This window comes from Delphinus delphis, chromosome 15, assembly GCF_949987515.2.
Source record: "Delphinus delphis chromosome 15, mDelDel1.2, whole genome shotgun sequence".
In the NCBI taxonomy this organism is placed as follows: Eukaryota; Metazoa; Chordata; class Mammalia; order Artiodactyla; family Delphinidae; genus Delphinus; species Delphinus delphis.
Genome location: NC_082697.1, coordinates 48,943,416 through 48,961,808, shown reverse-complemented (window position 1 = coordinate 48,961,808; position 18,393 = coordinate 48,943,416). Strand labels below are relative to the sequence as shown.

The following is an 18,393-nucleotide window of genomic DNA, read 5'->3' as shown; positions in this document are numbered from 1 at the left end:
GCCCACACCCCCACCCCACCCCCCGGGCTCTCTTCTCCACTGCTGCACTGGGGTGAGTCAGTGGGCCTCAGGGTGATGCAGTGGATCCTGAGCTGGGCCCCCCAAATCAGTCCTTTAGACCCTGTGAGTGTCCTGGGGGGTGTACCAGGTGAAAGGGGCATATGCAGGAAATTGCCTGGCTCTGCAATGGCACTGCTCACCCCAATTTCCTCTAGACTGTGCATGTACTTGGGAGGCACTTGATGGAGAGGGGGTACTCAGTGAGCCTCTGAAGAAGTGTGATCTCTGTGTTCTCCCCACCACCCAACTCTGGGAAGAGCCCTGGGAGAGCTCCAAGGTCCTAGGCTGGAGGTCCACCAACTCTCAGCACAAGTGTATGTGCCATAAAATGTAAAGACAGGAAACAAACCCATTATTTGAGCAAACCCGCGATGAATACGCAAGTCTCTGGAATTCGGTAAAGGGCGGATGTACTCAGCAAGTCACTCCAGGGTGAGGGTGAGGGCTGCCCAGAGAATCCCAGGCAGTGGCAGTGGGACCGGCTCCGTCCCTCTTCTGTACTGTTTTCCCCTTCCCTCTCTTTACCTGCCTCGGAGAGTTGCTTGGTCCAAGGCAAAGAGAGCCACCCCGACTCCTGGCACGGTTCGTGGACACAAAGAACCGAGGCTACAGAGGCTGCAGCCCACTCAGACTTTATTCAAAGATCGGGAAGTGAGGGTGCCCAGAGCGCCAGAGGGCCCCAGGCCAGGGTAGGAATCGCGGAGGCTCCAGCTTAACGGTATTTGGAGGTCAGCACGGTGCTCACACTGGCCAAGAACTTGTCCAGGGAGGCATGGACCGAGGGCGTGAAATCGGCGGGGAGGTGGAGAGCCAGGGTCACCAGCAGGCAGTGGCTCAGGAGCTGCGGAGAGAGGGGGTGTCAGGGGCCGCGGGGTTGGGGGAGTGCCGCCGTGCTCCACCTCTGGAACCCCACCGCACTCTCTGCCTTGCTAGCTCAGATCTCTCCCGGCCCGGCCCGCGAGCTCACCTTGAAGTTGACCGGGTCCACACGCAGCTTGTGGGCGTGCAGGTCGCTCAGCTCAGACAAGGCATCGGGCAGGTTGTCTATGTGGCCCACGGCTTTGGTCAGCGCGTCGGCCACCTTCTTGCCGTGCCCCTTGATCTGGGCGGAGCCGTGTCCCAGGTCGAAGTGGGAGAAGTAAGTCTTGGTGCTGGGGAAGTTTATGAACATCCTGAGTGGAGAAGAGACGGGAGAGCCGGGCTTAGGCCGGTCGGCCCAGGACCAGGATGCGACGGGGCGACCGGCCCCAGTCCCAGCCGGGCAGATGGGCTGCTCACCTCTCCAGGGCCTCTGCGCCATATTCTGCACTGTGGTTGCCAATCTTAGACCAGGTGCCCTTGACGTTGGTCTTGTCGGCGGGAGACAGCACCATGGTGGGTTCTCTCTGAGTCTGGGTCAGGACCAGAAGCGTGCAGGGCTGGGAGTGCGCGAGCCTTTATGCCTGGGGCGCGAGGGGCACGCCCGATCGCGGGCGCGCTCATTGGCTGGCGCGGGGCCGGGATGCGCCTATGGACCTGGACAGCAGGGGGCGCGCGGCGCAATGTCTGCGCCTGGCTGGGCGGTGCGTGCTTCGCTCCCAGTTTGGGGAGGGACCTGGAGACTCTGGCCAGGGTATTCGCCCTCCCACCGGCTGCTTCCCGCCCGCTGCGTCCACCTTCCCCGGAAGTGCTATCCTGGTCCCAGCTGGTGGGGGCCGGTTTGTGGAGCGGGGTGGATGTCCGCTCTTCCACCCTTTAGAACCCCTGAGGGATGGAAGAAGGGAGTAGGTCAGCCCGTCCCACCCACCCTGGACCTAGGCTTGGCACACACTAGGCATTTTAAATTTGGGCAGAATCAGTGAATGAATGGGCGATTCGGTGAGTCTAGTTCAGGCCAGAGACGGATGCACACAAGACGTGTGCGCATCGCTGACATGTCCTCAACAAATCTCTACTGGAATCCCTCCGGCTGGGGGGCTCCGGGTTCAAGTTTCTTCTTCCAGGGTGGTAGTTGCTGCACCCCAGCCTTTTTTTGGGGGGTGGTGGTGAGCCGCGGGGCATGCAGGATCTTAGTCCCTCGACCAGGGATCGAATCCGTGCACCCTGCACTGGAAGTGCGGCGTCTTAACCACTGAACCGCCAGGGAAGTCCCCACCCCGGCCCTTTTAAGGCAAGATTTGAGGAACATTTCTCAGCTGATGTCTTACATTCACAATATGGGAAGACCTCCCACAAAGATATAAGGAAAAGACAAATGACTTATGAGAACGATTGACAGAGGATTTTAACAGGAAATTAATGGAAATATCAAAATGACCAACAAATATATGAAGTGAGACAGAGCTGAATGAATTGGCCAGAAGACAGGTAGAGGAGGCACAGTTCAGTGAGAAGAGCAGGTTGAAGAAAAATATGCCTAAGGTAGAATAGTATTTTTGACCCAAAAAAAAAAAAAGTACAGTTGTAGATGTAGCTGTGTCCCCTCAGCGCAGGATAGGAGCCAGTGGGGTCAGTCCCAAACTGTGAGCCTTGGCTCTTTCTGCGGGGGTTAGGTGGACAGGACAGAGGGATTCTCTCTCTCCTTTGAATCACACAAAAAGGGTGTGCGTGTGTGTGTGAAAAAAAACATGGGTGGATTTTAATTTAATTCTTCAGTGTTTTTCTATATTTAAATGAAAGCGAATTGGGCTGTGGGGCAGAGGAAGAGTGTGTGGTGGAGAGGGGGAAGCCACTCCCCAGCTGTTCGAAGAGGTCCTTGTCCAGAAAGAAAGTGGTGAGCAGGGGCCCCACCACTCTCCCCAAACTTTTATCCAGCGCTGGGTGTTGCCCTGAAGATGGGGGCTTGGCTGGAGGTGCTGATAGGGTCCCTAAGGGCTACAGGGTGGGTGGGGTGTGCAAGGTTCCAGCGTGGAGTCCAGGGCACTGGCGCGCGGGACGGGGGCCTTTGTGAAGGTTGCTCACAGCACCAAGGCAGAACTGCCGGGAGACCCCACAAAAAGCCTATTTGTGTGGTTTGTTGTTTGTATCTAACTGTATCTTTTTTTTTTTTGCGGTACGCGGGCCTCTCACCGCTGTGGCCTCTCCCGTTGCAGAGCACAGGCTCCGGACGCGCAGGCCCAGCGACCATGGCTCACGGGCCCAGCCGCTCCACGGCATGTGGGATCCTCCCGCACCGGGGCACGAACCCGCGTCCCCTGCATCGGCAGGCGGATTCCCAACCACTGCGCCACCAGGGAAGCCCCTAACTGTATCTTTAAGGGGGATCAGAGAAACTGCAAAACAGGGTGCCATTTTAGGACTACCCACCTCGGGCAGAGCCCTTGCAAGTCAGAGCTTGGTTCAGCAGATTCTGGGAGGCCTCAGCCTTAGCTCCCATCCCTCCTCAGCCCTCCCATTCCTCGTTGCTGGGAACCACCCCGACCCCGGCACGGTTTGTGGACACAGAGAACTGAGGCTACAGAGGCTGCAGCCCACTCAGACTTTATTCAAAGATCGGGAAGTGAGGGTGCCCAGAGCGCCAGAGGGCCCCAGGCCAGGGTAGGAATCGCGGAGGCTCCAGCTTAACGGTATTTGGAGGTCAGCACGGTGCTCACACTGGCCAAGAACTTGTCCAGGGAGGCATGGACCGAGGGCGTGAAATCGGCGGGGAGGTGGAGAGCCAAGGTCACCAGCAGGCAGTGGCTCAGGAGCTGCGGAGAGAGGGGGTGTCAGGGGCCGCGGGGTTGGGGGAGTGCCGCCGTGCTCCACCTCTGGAACCCCACCGCACTCTCTGCCTTGCTAGCTCAGATCTCTCCCGGCCCGGCCCGCGAGCTCACCTTGAAGTTGACCGGGTCCACACGCAGCTTGTGGGCGTGCAGGTCGCTCAGCTCAGACAAGGCATCGGGCAGGTTGTCTATGTGGCCCACGGCTTTGGTCAGCGCGTCGGCCACCTTCTTGCCGTGCCCCTTGATCTGGGCGGAGCCGTGTCCCAGGTCGAAGTGGGAGAAGTAAGTCTTGGTGCTGGGGAAGTTTATGAACATCCTGAGTGGAGAAGAGACGGGAGAGCCGGGCTTAGGCCGGTCGGCCCAGGACCAGGATGTGACGGGGGCGACCGGCCCCAGTCCCAGCCGGGCAGGTGGGCTGCTCACCTCTCCAGGGCCTCTGCGCCATATTCTGCACTGTGGTTGCCAATCTTAGCCCAGGTGCCCTTGACGTTGGTCTTGTCGGCGGGAGACAGCACCATGGTGGATTCTCTCTGAGTCTGGGTCAGGACCAGAAGCGTGCAGGGCTGGGAGTGCGCGAGCCTTTATGCCTGGGGTGCGAGGGGCACGCCCGATCGTGCCGTGCTCATTGGCTGGCACAGGGCCAGGAGGTGCCAGCCTGGCAAGCTCGGTCTCGAGAGGGTGCGGGAGTGCTGGATTCCCAAGTGGGCCCCACCCAGTCCTGGGGCCCACTCTTTTCCCGCTCCTGTGGGTCTGGGAGCTCACACACATTTCCGAGCCACGCAAACCCACTGGCACCCGAGTTTGTCCCCAGCTGGTGTAGCCTCGAGGTGTCTGTTTGCCAGTCTTGGAGAGGAGCACAGTCTTTTCCGAAGTGAAACAAGCTGCTTTCGCACTAAACTTTTCCCCAGGATGAAGAGCTGTAAACGGCCCATGTAAATAATGTGGGTGCAGGATGTAACAGGGGGGAAGTCCTTTAAGCATCGTACCCACAATGGTGGGCAGGCCCTGGCACAGCGCGGGTTAGCAGGTGTTGTCATGGACAGTGGGGGCATTCCACTCAGCCAGGGTCAGGGCTTGGCATCCAGCAGCCCCTCCCCACCCCCTGCTTTGGACTTGGTCCCCCACTTCCCAGCCCTGCACAGATGTGAGATTATCAGCCGGGGAACCATTCTCATTCAGAGTTTGGAGAGCTCCCAGGGTCAGGCTCCTGCATTTGCAAAGGCTCTAAATGGAGCACTAAGATCCCTGCACCAGTGCTGCAGAGGGAAGAGAGATTGACAGGGCGTGTGTGTGTGTGTGTGTGTGTGTGTGTGTGTGTGTGTGTGTGTGTGTGTGTGTGTGTGTAAGGTGGGCGCCATGGCCCAGGGACCCCAGAGACTGAGCGGGGTGGCTGGAGCTGGGGTGGGGTTTGGGTGGCCGTGGGCCTGCCAGGCACCCACCCTGCATTAGGATCTTCTAAATTATTTAAAAGACCCAGCGCGGTTGGGGATTTTCCGTCAGATGCATCAGGCTCAGCTCGCTTAGGGACAAGCCTAGTATCCCACCTCATGTTGACGTGACATGGGTTGTGGCCGTAGAGGTCTTCCGTCCTACCCCCACCCCCTGCCCCAGGAGATTCAGAGGAAGGGACTAACTTGGACCAGGGCAAGGCAACTACAGAGTGAGTGCTGGAAGTAGGGGAGAAGATGGGAAAGAACAGAGATGAGGGTCTGTGGAGCCCTAGGCCACGAAGTCTGTTTGGCCTCAGGCCAGGAACTTGCCCCCTAGGCCTCGGTGCCCCGCCTATCTGTTAAAGAGGCGAAGATTCAGGCTTGCGGCTCCTGGAGTGAGGTAGGGACGGAGACGAATTAGTGTGTGAATGAGAACGTGCTTTGCAAATGGTATGGCACCGCACGGGTGCCAGATGCGAGGTGAAGCCGAAGACCCTTCCCCCATCCGAGCACGCGCTCGGCCCCACCACATTCCCCTGCCCCGGGAGGGCAACTGTTCTGTGCAAGCCTCTGGGTGTACACACCCAGCCTGGACCCCCAGACTGTCAGACCGGGAACTGTCCTCGTTCAGGGTTTGTTGAGTGCCCAAGGTCCCGTTCCTGTGCCCCTGGTTCCATTGTCAGCAAAGGTTGGGGATCCTGCCCTAAGATTCCGCGAGGCTCCCCTCAGGACCCGGAGCTTCTCTGCCCGCAACTGTGACGTCAGTCCGCCTGCTCCCCAAAGACCACACCTGCGCGGGGTCCAGACTTTTGAGGCTTGTTTATTGACATGCGCAGACCTAGACCCGGGGCACAGAACTCAGCGGTACTTTTCTGTCAGCACTACCGCCAGGCCCGTCAGGAACTTATCCCACACCACCTGCATCTCCACCGTGAACTCGCCCTGCAGGTGGGAGGCCAGCACCACCTGGAAACACTGGATCAGCAGCTGCGGGAGAAAAGGCCGGTGAGAAGAGCTCTGTCCTCGCCAATTCCTTGCCGAATGCCTCCCCACCTCGGCTGCGCGCGCGAACCCTGCTACGTCCCGGGGTGGCTCACTGGGAAGTTGGTGGGGTCCACGCGCAGCACATGTGCGTGCAGGTCGGCAAGCGGGCTCAGGGCCGCGCGCAGGTTGTCCATGTGCCGGACGGCCACTCCCACCGCCTCGAGCACACGTTGTCCGTGGCTCAGCAGCTGCACCTCGTCAGGGCGGTCGCCCAGGTGCTTAAAGTAGGTCTTAGTGCTGGGGTACACCGTGAAGAGCCTGCGGGAGCAAGGGTGAAGAGGGAGGGCGGTCCCTCCAGCGTCTGCGCCGCCCAGACCCCGCGAACCCCCGGTCAGGCCCGCCCCCCTCCCGACTCAGGCCCAACACCCCAGTCTCCGCCTCGCTACGATTCTGGAGACCCAGCCCCAACCCACCTGAGCAGAAGCTCCGCCCCGAAGGGCGCCTCGTGGCCGGCGATCAGGTCCCAGACCTGTGCTACTTGGGCGCGCTCCTGGGCGCTGAGCATGGCGTTGGCGTGGCTGCTCTGGGTGCCGCGCCCTCAGTCCCGGCCTCCTTATAGCGGCCCTGCCCCCCGGCGCCCTGCCCGCCCTTATCTTCAGGAGCGCGGCGGGAACCTGGGGACCCTGGTTGCCAACCCAGGTCCCTGTCACCGCGGAGGAACTGAATCACGCCGCGCGCGCGCGCGTGTGTGTGTGTGTGTGTGTGTGTGTGTGTGTGTGTGTGTGTGTGTCTTGGCTGCAGACTTCAGGGGGATCTACAATTATTCCACAGGGAGCTGATGGAGGGATTGGGAGAAAGAGCGCGGAGGGCCAGGAGGTGTCAAGGGTCCTCTCAGTGCCTGAGCTGTGACAACAAGCTTTGAGGAAAGGCCCCTGAGTCCCTACACATACCCTACACATACACACAATACGCTGACTGAAGCGACAGACTGGGTGATTTGGGAGGCGGGAAAGAGGCACAAACTCAGGTCTGACCCGAGAAAACGGCGTGGGCGGTCCTGGGCTGTTCTGCTCCCTCCGGTCGCGACTCTGGGGTCCTCAGGACCAAGGACCGCCCCCAAAGCACCCTGGGAGTGACCTCCAGGCCGGGGGTGACACTAGGGTGGGCAGTGTTCCTGCGAAGCCTCCATTCCCTCCCTTCATTCTCCTCCGCTTCCCCCAATACTGAGACGCACAACCAGGCTCCCTCCATCCTCATCCATTTATTGGGGGTCCCGGGTGGAATCGTAAGAGGGTGCAGGGGAAGGGGAGGGCTCGAAGCCTGCCCTGGGGGTCGGGAGGCATCCTCAGCGGTACTTCTCGGTCAGGACGCGGGACACGATGGACAGGAACTTGTCCCAGGCGGCGTGCGCGTCGGCCGTGAAGTCAGCGGGGAAGTGCGAGGCCACCGTGACCAGCAGGCAGTGGGACAGCAGCTGGGGCGACAGGGTGGCTCAGGGCGGGCGCGGCGCGAGCGGCGGGCACCCAGCCCCGTCCCCGGACCCCGCCCCGCCCCGGGCCCCGCCCCGCGCCCACCTTGAAGTTGACCGGGTCCACGCGCAGCACGTAGGCGTGCAGCTCGCTCAGCTTGGAGAGGGCGCCCGCCACGTTGTCGATGTTCTTGACCGCGTCGCCCACGGCGGCCACCACCTTGGAGCCGTGCGCGCGCAACTGCGCGGAGCCCGCGTGCAGGTCGAAGTGCGGGAAGTAGGTCTTGGTCTGGGGGTAGCTGGAGAAGAGCCTGCGGGCGGGGCGGGCCGGGCCGGGACACGTCACGTTTGCACGCGGGAGTTAAAACGTAAATATTAGGGCAAAAAGTGCAACTTGACCCCAATATGAACATTTTAAAGACACACAAGATCGGTATCGCGGACTTCAGCTGTTGCCCCAGCTCCAGTATGGCCCGGCCCACCTCACCCTCACCGCCCTGTCCTCCAGTCATTCGTTCCATCCTTCACTCACTCATTCAATCAACAATGATTGTGGAGACCTGGGTGCTGGGCGCTGAGGGAGGGACACGATCGACCCTCGTCACCCTCCCCATGCCCCTTCTCTTGCTCGCTGACCGCCGAGCACCCGCCTCACCGCTGCTCGTGCTCACTGAACCTGCATATGTGCCCTCCTCACTGACCCTCCTCACTGCCCCCTCCTCACTGTCCCTCCTCACTGTCCCCTCCTCACTGACCCTCCTCACTGCCCCCTCCTCACTGACCCTCCTCACTGTCCCCTCCTCACTGACCCTCCTCACTGTCCCTCCTCACTGACCCTCCTCACTGACCCTCCTCACTGTCCCCTCCTCACTGTCCCTCCTCACTGTCCCCTCCTCACTGACCCCTCCTCACTGACCCTCTTCACTGTCCCCTCCTCACTGTCCCTCCTCACTGTCCCCTCCTCACTGACCCTCCTCACTGACCCTCCTCACTGTCCCCTCCTCACTGACCCTCCTCACTGTCCCCTCCTCACTGCCCCCTCCTCACTGACCCTCCTCACTGACGCTCCTTGCTGACCTATCCTCCCTGACCCCTCCTACTGACCCCTGTCCTCAGTGACCCACACTGTCCCCTACCAGGCTCCATCCCAGCCCAACTGGTGCTCACCTCTCCAGGGCCTCGGTGCCGATGATGTCTGCCTGTGTGGAGATCTTGCCCCACATGGACACGATGATGGTCCTCTCAGCCCTGGTCAGAGACATGGTGGCGGCTGAGTGGGAGCTGGGTATGCTGAGAACTGGTGTCCGTGGTGCTCAGCCCCCAGGGTCCCCTTATATATGTGGAGCCAGGGTGGGGGCCAGGCTGTGGTCATCGCTGGGAGAGGGGAGGGGGCCATGGGGGGTGGGTCTCTTATCAGATCCAGTGATAGTGGGCAGTCAGGGCCCGGTGGGCCTGGTGGGGTGAGGGGCTATCACTCCGGCTGCCCTTGCTGGGCCTTAAAGGGGGCGTTGGCCGCAGCCTGACCAGACTCCAGGGGAGATAGGGGCCCAGGCAGCCCAGTGCTGCACTGCCCTTGTCCATTTCAGAATCACAAAATGGGAGAAGCCAGAGGAGCAGTGCCCACACACCCTCCTCGGCTGGCCTGTGCCCGTGCTGCCTGCATTGCTCCTCGGTGGGTCCTGTGGCTGGACCCACATGCCAGCATCCCCCCCGCACCCCCCTCCCCCACAGACACTGGCTCTAGGATCCCTGGGTTTCCTCCAAGAAAGCAATGGTTTTGCCAAGTGGGCCCTGAGGAGGGAGGTACTGACTGGTTCTGTTCCTGAAAAGCTGGAGGACGTGGCTGGTCAATAAGAGAATCCTAATGTCATGTGCTTTTGGGGACTACTCTGTTGCTCACCACGTTATTATTTCAACATACAATACAGTTGATTTTTTTAAATGTACTGCTCTGTGAATTTTGACATGTGTGTAGATTTGTGTAACCCCACCACAGTCAGGACACACAACAGTTCTATCAGCCCCAAAACTCCCACAGGCTGCCCCTTTGCAGTCTCACCTTCCTCTGTCCCCTAAACCCAGACAACCACTATAATTCTGTCTTTTTCAAGAATATCCTATAAATGGAACCATACGGCATGTCATCTTGTAGGACTGGCTTCTTTTACTTAGAATAATACCCTTGAGATCCATGCATGTTATTGCCGGTATCAGTAGTTGGCTTCCTTTTATTGCAGAGTAGTACTCCACGGTACTAATGTTCATTCATTCTCCCACTCAAACATGTGGGCTTTTTCCAGTTTGGGGCTATTACAAATAAAGCTGCTATGAACATTCTTGTGTAGGTCTTTATGTGAACATAAGTTTTTATTTCTCTGGGATGATACCATATCTAGGAGTAGGATTGTTGGTTCATGTACTAACTGTATGTTTAACTTTGTAAGAAACCACTAAACTGTTTTCCAGAGTGGCTTTACCGTTTTGCATTCCACTCAGCAATGAAGGGAAGTCCTAGTGTCCGTGCATCTTTGTCAGAATCTTTACATGTTAGTCGTTCTGATGGTTGTGAGAAAATATATCATTGTGACTTCAATTTGTGTTTCCCTGATGGCCAGTGATGTGCAGCATCTTTTCATGGGCTTATTTGCCATCCATGTATTCTCTTTTTAATTTATTTATTTATTTATTTATTTATTTATTTTTGGCTGCGTTAGGTCTTTGCTGCTGTGCACAGGCTTTCTCTAGTTGTGGTGAGCAGGGGCTACTCTTCATTGCGGTGCACGGGCTTCTCATTGCGGTGGCTTCTCTTGTTGCGGAGCACTGGCTCTAGGCATGCAGGCTTCAGTAGTTGTGGCTCACAGGCTCTAGAGCGCAGGCTCAGTAGTTGTGGCGCATGGGCTTAGTTGCTCCGCTGCATGTGGGATCTTCCCGGACCAGGGCTCGAACCTGTGTCCCCTGCATTGGCAGGCGGATTCTTAACCACTGCACCACCAGGGAAGTCCCATATATTCTCTTTGGTGAAATATCTCTTCTGGTCTTTTGACCATTTTAAAATTGGGTTGTTTGTTTTCTTATTGTTGAATTTTGAGAGTTCTGTATATATTCTGGGTGCAATCATTTGTCAGATATGCAATTTGCAAATATTTCCTCCTAGTTTGTAGCTTGTCACTTCATTTTCTTAATAGTGTCATTTGCGGAGCCGAAGTTTTATTTTTTATTAATTAATTAATTAATTTTTTTGCGGTACGTGGGCCTCTCACTGTTGTGGCCTCTCCCGTTGCAGAGCACAGGCTCCGGACGCACAGGCTCAGCGGCCATGGCTCACGGGCCCAGCCACTCCGCGGCATGTGGGATCTCCCCGGACCGGGGCACGAACCCATGTCCCCTGCATCAGCAGGCGCACTCTCAACCACTGCGCCACCAGGGAAGCCCCAAAGTTTTATTTTTGATGAAGTCTAATTTATCAAGTTTTCCTCTTAAGATTCATGTTTTTAGAGTCATGCCTGAGAATTCTTTGCCTAATCCCAGGTCACAGAGACTTTTATCTATGGTTTCTTCTAAATGTTTCATAGTTTATATTTTACACTTAGATCCATGATCCATTTTGAGATAATTTTTGTATGAAGTGTGAGGTTTATGTCCAGGTTTTTTTTCTTTGCCTATGAGTGTTCAATTTTTCTAGCACCTTTTGTTGAAAACACTATACTTTCTCTATTGAATTGCCTTCTCTAATTCATTTGTAAAAGATTAATTTGACATATTTCTACAGGTCTATTTCTGTACTCTCTATTTTGTTCCATTGATCTATGTGTCTATCCTTCACCAAAATCACACTGTGTTTATTACTGTAAACTTTATGTTCGGTCTTAAAATTAGATCCTGTCCCAAGAATGGGAGAAAACATTTGCAAATCATACATCTGATAAGCGACTGATCCACAATATAAAAAAACTTACAACTGAAAAATAGAGACAAAAAACTAATTGAAAACTGGGCAAAGGACTTTAATAGACAATACTCTAAAGAAAACATACAGATGTCCAATAAGCACATGAAGAGATGCTCAGCATCGTTACTCATTAGGGAAATGCAAATCAAAACCAAACAGAGCACACTCACTAAGATGGCTATAATCAAAACCCCTAACCCTGAACTCTAACCCTAACCTTACCTACACCTATTAGAATGGCTATATTTAAAAGACAAATAACAAGTGTTGGTGAGGAGGTGGTGAAATTGGAATCTTTAGACACTGCTGGTGGGAATGTAAAATGGTGCAGCTACTGTAGAAGACAGCCTGGCAGCTCCTCAAAAGGTTAAACATAGAGTTCCCATATGACCCAGCAATTCCATTCCTTAGTATATACCCAATAAAATGAAAACATACATCCACTCAAAAACTTGTACTGTGTTCGTAGCACCAACCACTATTTATAATAGCCAAAAAGTGCAAAAAACCCAAATGTCCTTCAACTGATGAATGGCTGAATCAAACATGGTATAATCTATGCAATGGAATAGTATTCCATCAAAAAAAGGAACAAAGTACTGGTACATGAATGAACCTTGAAAAAATACATATTGTGGGACTTCCCTGGTGGCACAGTGGTTAAGAATCCACCTGCCAATGCAGGGGACACAGGTTTGATCCCTGGTCTGGGAAGATCCCACATGCCGTGGAGCTAAGCCCATGTGCCACAACTCCTGAGCCTGTGCTCTAGAGCCCACGAGCCACAACTACTGAAGCCCACACACCCTAAAGCCCACATGCCGCAACTGCTGAGCCTACCTGCCACAACTACTGAAGCCCACGTTCTCTAGGTCCCGTGTACTGCAACTACTGAGCCTGAGTGCTGCAACTACTGAAGCCCGCAGGCCTAGAGCCAGTGCTCCACAACAAGAGAAGCCACCACAATGAGAAGCCCGCGCACCACAACGAAGAGTAGCCTCTACTTGCTGCAACTAGAGAAAGCCCGAATGCAGCAACAAAGACCCACCACAGACAAAAAAAAAAAAAAATTAAAAATACATATTGTATGATTCCATTTATATATATGTCAAGGACAGGCAAATCCTTAGAGACAGAAAGTAGATTAGGTTGTCTGGGGCCGGGGTAGTTGGGGGGTGTGACTGCTAATGCGGATGGGTTTCCTTTTGGGGTGATGCAAACGTTCTAAAATTGTGCTGATGGCTGCAAAACTCTCTGAATATACTAAAACCCGCGGAATTGCACACTTTAAATGGGTGGAATATATGGTATGTGAATTTTATCTCAATAAAGGTGTTAAAAGACTGGGTGATGTCATTCCTCCCTCATTATTCTTTTCCAAAATGGTTTTGGTGATTCTGGTTCCTTTGCCTTTCCGTATGAATTTTGGAGTTAGTCAAAGAGTTATCTGCACAAAAGCCTATTAGACTTTTTACAGAATGGGTAAACGTTTCCCGCGTGGAGAGTTCTGATCACAGATATTTTGCTGAACTATTCTTAGAGAAAATTGTGAGGCTCAGACAAGCCCTCTGATTGGAAAATGTGTATAAGAATAAGCAAGGATTGAGCACCTTCTGTATGCCAGACACTGTGCTTAGCACGTTATTGTGCCACGATGTTGGTCTCTTCTACGTCCAAGCCGGGCTTGATGGGAGTGTGGAGGTTTGAATGCAGGAGCTGAGTCCGATGGATACCTCCCCACTGCTGAGCAGAGAGGGCGGGGATCTCACCTGGGCTGTTGGTGCCTGTCTGTGGCCTGGAGGTAGAGTCTGCCTTCATGGAAGCCCCTTCCCGGTCTCTCCCTACTTACATTTCACAGCTGTGCCCCTCTTCTCCTGTGACAGGGTCACCCTCTCCCAGGGAGGTGCTCACCCTCCACTGGCCTTAGGCTTCTTGCTACCTCTCCTGGCAGTGCTGACTCCAGGGCCCCAGGTGTTCACAGGGAGTGTGGCTTTGTCTCTCTGGGTTCGTTCCAGAATGGGATGAGCCTGGTCCTCCCCAGTCACCTCTGGCTGTTGCTTGGTTCAGAAGGAAACTCCAGGGCCACCACCAGCATATGGGCCTTCCGTAAGGGTATGTAAGCCTGATCCTGAGGCTTCAGCTCCTAGAAAGCAGAAGTGTCAGCAGGGAGACCGGCAGAGACAGATGGACAGACTGGCAGAGAAAACAGACTGAGCGAGAGAGACAGAGGAGGCTGAGCGCCAGGTGGACGGTCACGCAGAGGGAGGGAGTCTGGAGGTCCTGGGTGAGGCTGGAGCTGGCCTGCCAGGTGAAGGTATTAAGTCTGCCAGAGGGGGAGGCACAGTAGGGTCTCAGTGAGGGATGTGTCTGGGAGAAGCCCCCCAGCTGCAGTGTCTGGGGTCTGTGGCCAGGAGCCAGTGTGGGAGGTAATGAGTGTGGACTCTAGGCCTCCCACTATGGGGCCGGTCCTCCCCTCCTCTCTGGCCTCAGGACCTCCTGTTTCTCTCCCGGCAGCACCTCCCCCCATCCTTGGCCTCCATAAGAGAGGGAGCCACAGGAAGCCACTTTGCTTCTGAAACTACCAAGCCCTGCAAAGCATTGGTGTGGGCAGGAGCCCTTTTCTTTTTTTACTTTTTTCATTGTAAAATATAGCACAAGATTACATCATAGCCTAATGAATTATGTCATAGCCTAATTAATTATTATAAGGCACATATTCAGCAACCCAATCCTCCCCAAAGGTGACCCCTACCCTGACTTAGCTTCTTGCTTTTCAATAACTTAAAAAAAAATTATTTACTTATTTATTTAGTTTTGGCTGCGTTGGGTCTTTGTTGCAGTGTGTGGGCTTCTCACTGTGGTGGCTTCTCTTGTTGAGGAGTACAGACTCTAGGCTCACGAGCTTCAGTAGTTGTGGCTCATGGGCTCTAGAGCACAGGCTCAGTAGTTGTGGCGCACGGGCTTAGTTGCTCTGCGGCAGGTGAGATCTTCCCGGACCAGGGCTCGAACCTGGGTCCCCTGCATTGGCAGGCAGATTCTTTTTCTTTTTTTTAGTACTTTCTTTTTTTTTTAAGATTTTATTTATTTATTTATTTATTTTATTGGCTGCGTTGGGTCTTCCGTTGCTGTGCGCTGGCTTTCTCTAGTTGCAGCATGCGGGGGCTGCTCTTCGTTGCGGTGCGAGGGCTTTTCATTGCAGTGGCTTCTCTTGTTGTGGAGCACAAGCTCTAAGGCACGCAGGCTTCAGTAGTTGTGGCACACGGGCTTAGTTGCTCTGCGGTATGTGGGATCTTCCTGGACCAGAGCTCGAACCCGTGTCCCCTGCATTGGCAGGCGAATTCTTAACCACTGTGCCACCAGGGAAGCCCAGGCGGATTCTTAACCACTGTGCCACCAGGGAAGTCCCTCAATAACTTTTTACTACCCAAATATGTGTCCTTAGGCACTTTAGTTGGTTTTGCCTGATTTTGGCCTTCAGGTACATGAAACAGTACAGTGTCTTCTGTCACCCATGTTTGTGACATGCCAGAGATGCTGTGGGTGTTCATTGTCATCTCTGTGTTGTATTTCCTTGTAGGAATATATCACAAAGTTACACAGGGTACTGGGGAATGGACATTGGGGTTGTTTAGTTCTTGGTTGCTGTGAATGATGCTGCAGTGAACGTTCTGTCAGATATATTCCTAGGGGCGGGGCTGCTGGGTCTAGGGCATGGGAATTCTCAGCTTCAGTAATTAATGCCAGACCGCTTTCTGGAGCAGCTGTACCACCTTGCATTCCCCTAGTGATGGTTGAGTTCCTCGTTCTTCACATCCTTACAAACGTTTGCTGTGGTAGGTCTCCTGGTCTCAAATTTTAGCTATTCTGGTGGGTGTGTATTAGTTTCTCACATGGTCTTAATTTGCACTTTCCTAACGCTGATGAGCTTGGGCCCCTGTTCACATATTTGCTGTCCTTTGGATTTCCTCTTTTTTTTTTTTTTTTTTTTTTTTGCGGTACGCGGGCCTATGGGTCACGGGCCTAGCCGCTCCGCGGCATGCGGGATCTTCCCGGACCGGGGCACGAACCCGTGTCCCCTGCATCGGCAGGCAGACTCCCAACCACCGCGCCACCAGGGAAGCCCTGGATTTCCTCTTTTTTGAAGTTTCCAAGTCATGGCCATTTTTCTACTGTGTTGCCAGTCTTATTGATTTATAGGAATTTAAAAAATATTCTGGATATAAGTTCTTGTCAGTTTCACGTGTCTTATATCCCCCAGGTCTGTACCTTGCCTGCACGCTCTTAGCACTGTTTTTGAATGGAAGTTTATAATTTTAATGCAATAAAATTTAGTGATTTTTAAAATTGGGTTTAAAAATGTTGTACCTTTCGGGCTTCCCTGGTGGCGCAGTGGTTGAGAGTCCGCCTGCCGATGCAGGGGACACGGAGTCGTGCCCCAGTCTGGGAGGATCCCACATGCCACGGAGCGGCTGGGCCCGTGGGCCATGGCCACTGAGCCTGCGCGTCCGGAGCCTGTGCTCCGCAACGGGAGAGGCCACAACAGTGAGAGGCCCACGTACCGCAAAAAAAAAAAAAAAAGTGTTGTACCTTTCTATACACAACAGCCAAAAGGTGGAAACAACCCAAATGTCCATCAGTGGAGGAATGGATCAACAAATCATGATACTTCCGTACAATGAGATATTATTCAGCCATAAAAATGAAGCACCAACACACCCTGACATGGATGAACCTTGAGAACATGATATTAAGTGAAAGAGGCCAGACGTGAAAGGCCACATATTGTGTGATTCTACTTATATGAAGCATCCAGAACGGGCAAATCCAAAGAGACAGGAAGTGGATGAGTGGGTGCCAGGGGCTGCGGGGAGGGCAGTGGGGAGGATGGGGAATGATGAAAATATTCTGGAACTAGTTAGTGATGATGGTTGCGTCCATTACGAATATACGAAATGTCACCGAATTAACTGTTCACTTTCAAATGGTTAATTTTACGTTGTGCAAATTTTACCTCAAGTTTTTAAGCAAGTGGAATAAGCGTTGGACTGAAGGCTTCCGTGAAGTGAACCTTCTGTATTACGTTTCTAAGAACTTTACTGTTTGGTCCTTTGAGCTGGGCAACAGTCCACCTTGGACTGATTTTGTGTGGTGTGAGGTAAGGTCTGTTGTGTGGCCCTAGCTAACATTTACCAAGTGCTTTCTAAGTCCTGGGCATAGACCGATACTCTTCCTGTTGGGTATTTGACCCTCACAGCTCTGTGAGAGAAGTTTTATTTTATTATCATGACATATTTTAAGGTAAGGAAACAGAGGCTCGGGAAGGTTATGAAACACGTTCAGTTTCAGTAGAGGGGGACCAGCCCCAGTGGGCAGAGGAGACCAAGGTTTGTTGTGGGCAAGGTCTTCTGTCTCTGGGCCTTGCATTCCCCGCCTGAAACAAGAGGAGCCTGAGCTTGTGCAGGACTTCAGGGTGCTGAAACCTCCTGGCCTCTGGGCCGAATTCCAAGCCCCAGGCTTGTTCTGAGCTTGTGCAGTTGGGCCTGAGTTCAGAGGGCCCTGGTCTCAGCAGAAGACGGAGGAGGGATCTGCATACCCTCACCCAAAAGCAGCCCCGGGTGACCCTGGGCAGGGTCAGGTACCTTGTGAGCCCCATTTTCCCTGGTTTAACCTCGGGTGGGGGTTAGAATAGCCTCCACCACACTCTTAAGAGGGATGAGCTGTCACCATGTGACCTTGGGACACAGCAGCATGAATTCAAGATTATTGTGGTTCCTATTGTAGGTGAATGATTCTTTCTGGGCAGAGATGGTGGAGATGTCAAGGTGGGTCTGAGATAGGGTCTGTGAGCCCCGCCTGGCCCTCTGGCAGTCTGTGGTGGCTCTATCAGGCCCAGACCAAGTGGCAGGACTGATAAGGCCTGGCCGTCCAAGGAGTCTCTTTGCCCTGCCCCGGGGAGTGGGGGGAGAACCCAGGCTGGGAGGAAGGGTCAAGAGTTTCTGTTTCCAAGAATCCACTTACCTTCCAAAAAGCAGGTTACTAAAGAGAGTTATTTAAATTTAAAATGAGGACTTAGAGGTGTGGGGTGCTGGCAGGGAGGAGTCTGAGGACATACCCTGCAGTGAGCAGAGGCTGGGCCTGGGCACATCATTGTTCAGGAGACCATTTGTTCCCACTGCTGTTACTGGTGGGGAACCTGAGGCCCAAAGTAGGGCCAGCCTACCCTCGGTCCCTCTGGCTGCCGGCACCAGGCTGGATTGGCCAGGGAGTGACCATGAGCCCTGGTTTCCCTAACAGCCCAGTGAGGCAGACAGACAGACAGACATGGACTGAGATGCTGCCAGTGAAGGTGATGTGGGACTCGGACCCCGCTTCCTCCAGTCCAGCCCTCCGACAGCCCTGCACCTGGGCCTTGGGAAGGGTTGTATCTAGGACCCCTGGGAGCGGGGATCCTGGTGAGCTCCCATCACCATTCATGGATTCCAGTGCTTGTTACAATAAAAAGACATTAGCCACACAGCCAGAAAAATAAACGATGGATACTTTTGTGAAGGTTGCTAGTGGGGAGAGGGCTCTGAGTGGGTAATTGAGGAATGATGGTTTCTCCATGTCTGGGCCTTCCCCCAGCCCAAGGACAGCCAGGTTCTGGGGCCATAGGACCATCCAATGGGGCAGCAGCATGTCCAGGGAAGTTGGAGGAAGGAGGCCTGAGTCAGAGTCCTGGTTCTTATGTCTGGGCACCCGCAGATTCCCAGCACCCCTGTGGGGAGGCCCCCATTACCACAGCTAGCCCATCTACCCAGCTCTCCCAACCTCACATCC

At 54.3% G+C, this 18,393-nt stretch overlaps 4 protein-coding genes across 4 annotated transcripts; all 4 read right to left on the bottom strand.

The window, feature by feature from the left end:
* Positions 1–676: 676 nt before the first annotated feature.
* Positions 677–1,494, bottom strand: LOC132438696 (hemoglobin subunit alpha). Its single transcript, XM_060032958.1, has 3 exons — positions 1,339–1,494; positions 1,028–1,232; positions 677–901 (listed from the first exon to the last, which is right to left on the bottom strand). Exons 1-3 carry the CDS (start codon positions 1,431–1,433, stop codon positions 773–775), a joined length of 429 nt encoding a protein of 142 aa, XP_059888941.1. The 5' UTR covers positions 1,434–1,494; the 3' UTR covers positions 677–772.
* Positions 1,495–3,503: 2,009 nt separating this feature from the next.
* On the bottom strand, positions 3,504–4,314 carry LOC132438695 (hemoglobin subunit alpha). Its single transcript, XM_060032957.1, has 3 exons — positions 4,167–4,314; positions 3,855–4,059; positions 3,504–3,728 (listed from the first exon to the last, which is right to left on the bottom strand). The coding sequence occupies exons 1-3, from the start codon at positions 4,259–4,261 to the stop codon at positions 3,600–3,602; spliced, it is 429 nt and encodes a 142-aa protein (XP_059888940.1). The 5' UTR covers positions 4,262–4,314; the 3' UTR covers positions 3,504–3,599.
* Positions 4,315–5,975: 1,661 nt separating this feature from the next.
* Positions 5,976–6,786, bottom strand: HBM (hemoglobin subunit mu). Its single transcript, XM_060032955.1, has 3 exons — positions 6,631–6,786; positions 6,271–6,475; positions 5,976–6,160 (listed from the first exon to the last, which is right to left on the bottom strand). The coding sequence occupies exons 1-3, from the start codon at positions 6,720–6,722 to the stop codon at positions 6,032–6,034; spliced, it is 426 nt and encodes a 141-aa protein (XP_059888938.1). The 5' UTR covers positions 6,723–6,786; the 3' UTR covers positions 5,976–6,031.
* A 654-nt stretch (positions 6,787–7,440) lies between these two features.
* Positions 7,441–8,920, bottom strand: HBZ (hemoglobin subunit zeta). Its single transcript, XM_060032954.1, has 3 exons — positions 8,793–8,920; positions 7,732–7,936; positions 7,441–7,631 (listed from the first exon to the last, which is right to left on the bottom strand). Exons 1-3 carry the CDS (start codon positions 8,885–8,887, stop codon positions 7,503–7,505), a joined length of 429 nt encoding a protein of 142 aa, XP_059888937.1. The 5' UTR covers positions 8,888–8,920; the 3' UTR covers positions 7,441–7,502.
* Positions 8,921–18,393: the final 9,473 nt, after the last annotated feature.

Coding starts and splice junctions, on each gene's coding strand:
- LOC132438696 (XM_060032958.1), bottom strand. CDS start 1,433: ATGGTGCTGTCTCCCGCCGACAAGACCAACGTCAAGGGCACCTGGTCT. Junction 1,233..1,338: donor GGCGCAGAGGCCCTGGAGAG/GTGAGCAGCCCA, acceptor TTCTCCACTCAG/GATGTTCATAAACTTCCCCA. Junction 902..1,027: donor TGGACCCGGTCAACTTCAAG/GTGAGCTCGCGG, acceptor CTCTCTCCGCAG/CTCCTGAGCCACTGCCTGCT.
- HBM (XM_060032955.1), bottom strand. CDS start 6,722: ATGCTCAGCGCCCAGGAGCGCGCCCAAGTAGCACAGGTCTGGGACCTG. Junction 6,476..6,630: donor GGGGCGGAGCTTCTGCTCAG/GTGGGTTGGGGC, acceptor TTGCTCCCGCAG/GCTCTTCACGGTGTACCCCA. Junction 6,161..6,270: donor TGGACCCCACCAACTTCCCA/GTGAGCCACCCC, acceptor TTTCTCCCGCAG/CTGCTGATCCAGTGTTTCCA.
- LOC132438695 (XM_060032957.1), bottom strand. CDS start 4,261: ATGGTGCTGTCTCCCGCCGACAAGACCAACGTCAAGGGCACCTGGGCT. Junction 4,060..4,166: donor GGCGCAGAGGCCCTGGAGAG/GTGAGCAGCCCA, acceptor TTCTCCACTCAG/GATGTTCATAAACTTCCCCA. Junction 3,729..3,854: donor TGGACCCGGTCAACTTCAAG/GTGAGCTCGCGG, acceptor CTCTCTCCGCAG/CTCCTGAGCCACTGCCTGCT.
- HBZ (XM_060032954.1), bottom strand. CDS start 8,887: ATGTCTCTGACCAGGGCTGAGAGGACCATCATCGTGTCCATGTGGGGC. Junction 7,937..8,792: donor GGCACCGAGGCCCTGGAGAG/GTGAGCACCAGT, acceptor CCCCGCCCGCAG/GCTCTTCTCCAGCTACCCCC. Junction 7,632..7,731: donor TGGACCCGGTCAACTTCAAG/GTGGGCGCGGGG, acceptor CTGTCGCCCCAG/CTGCTGTCCCACTGCCTGCT.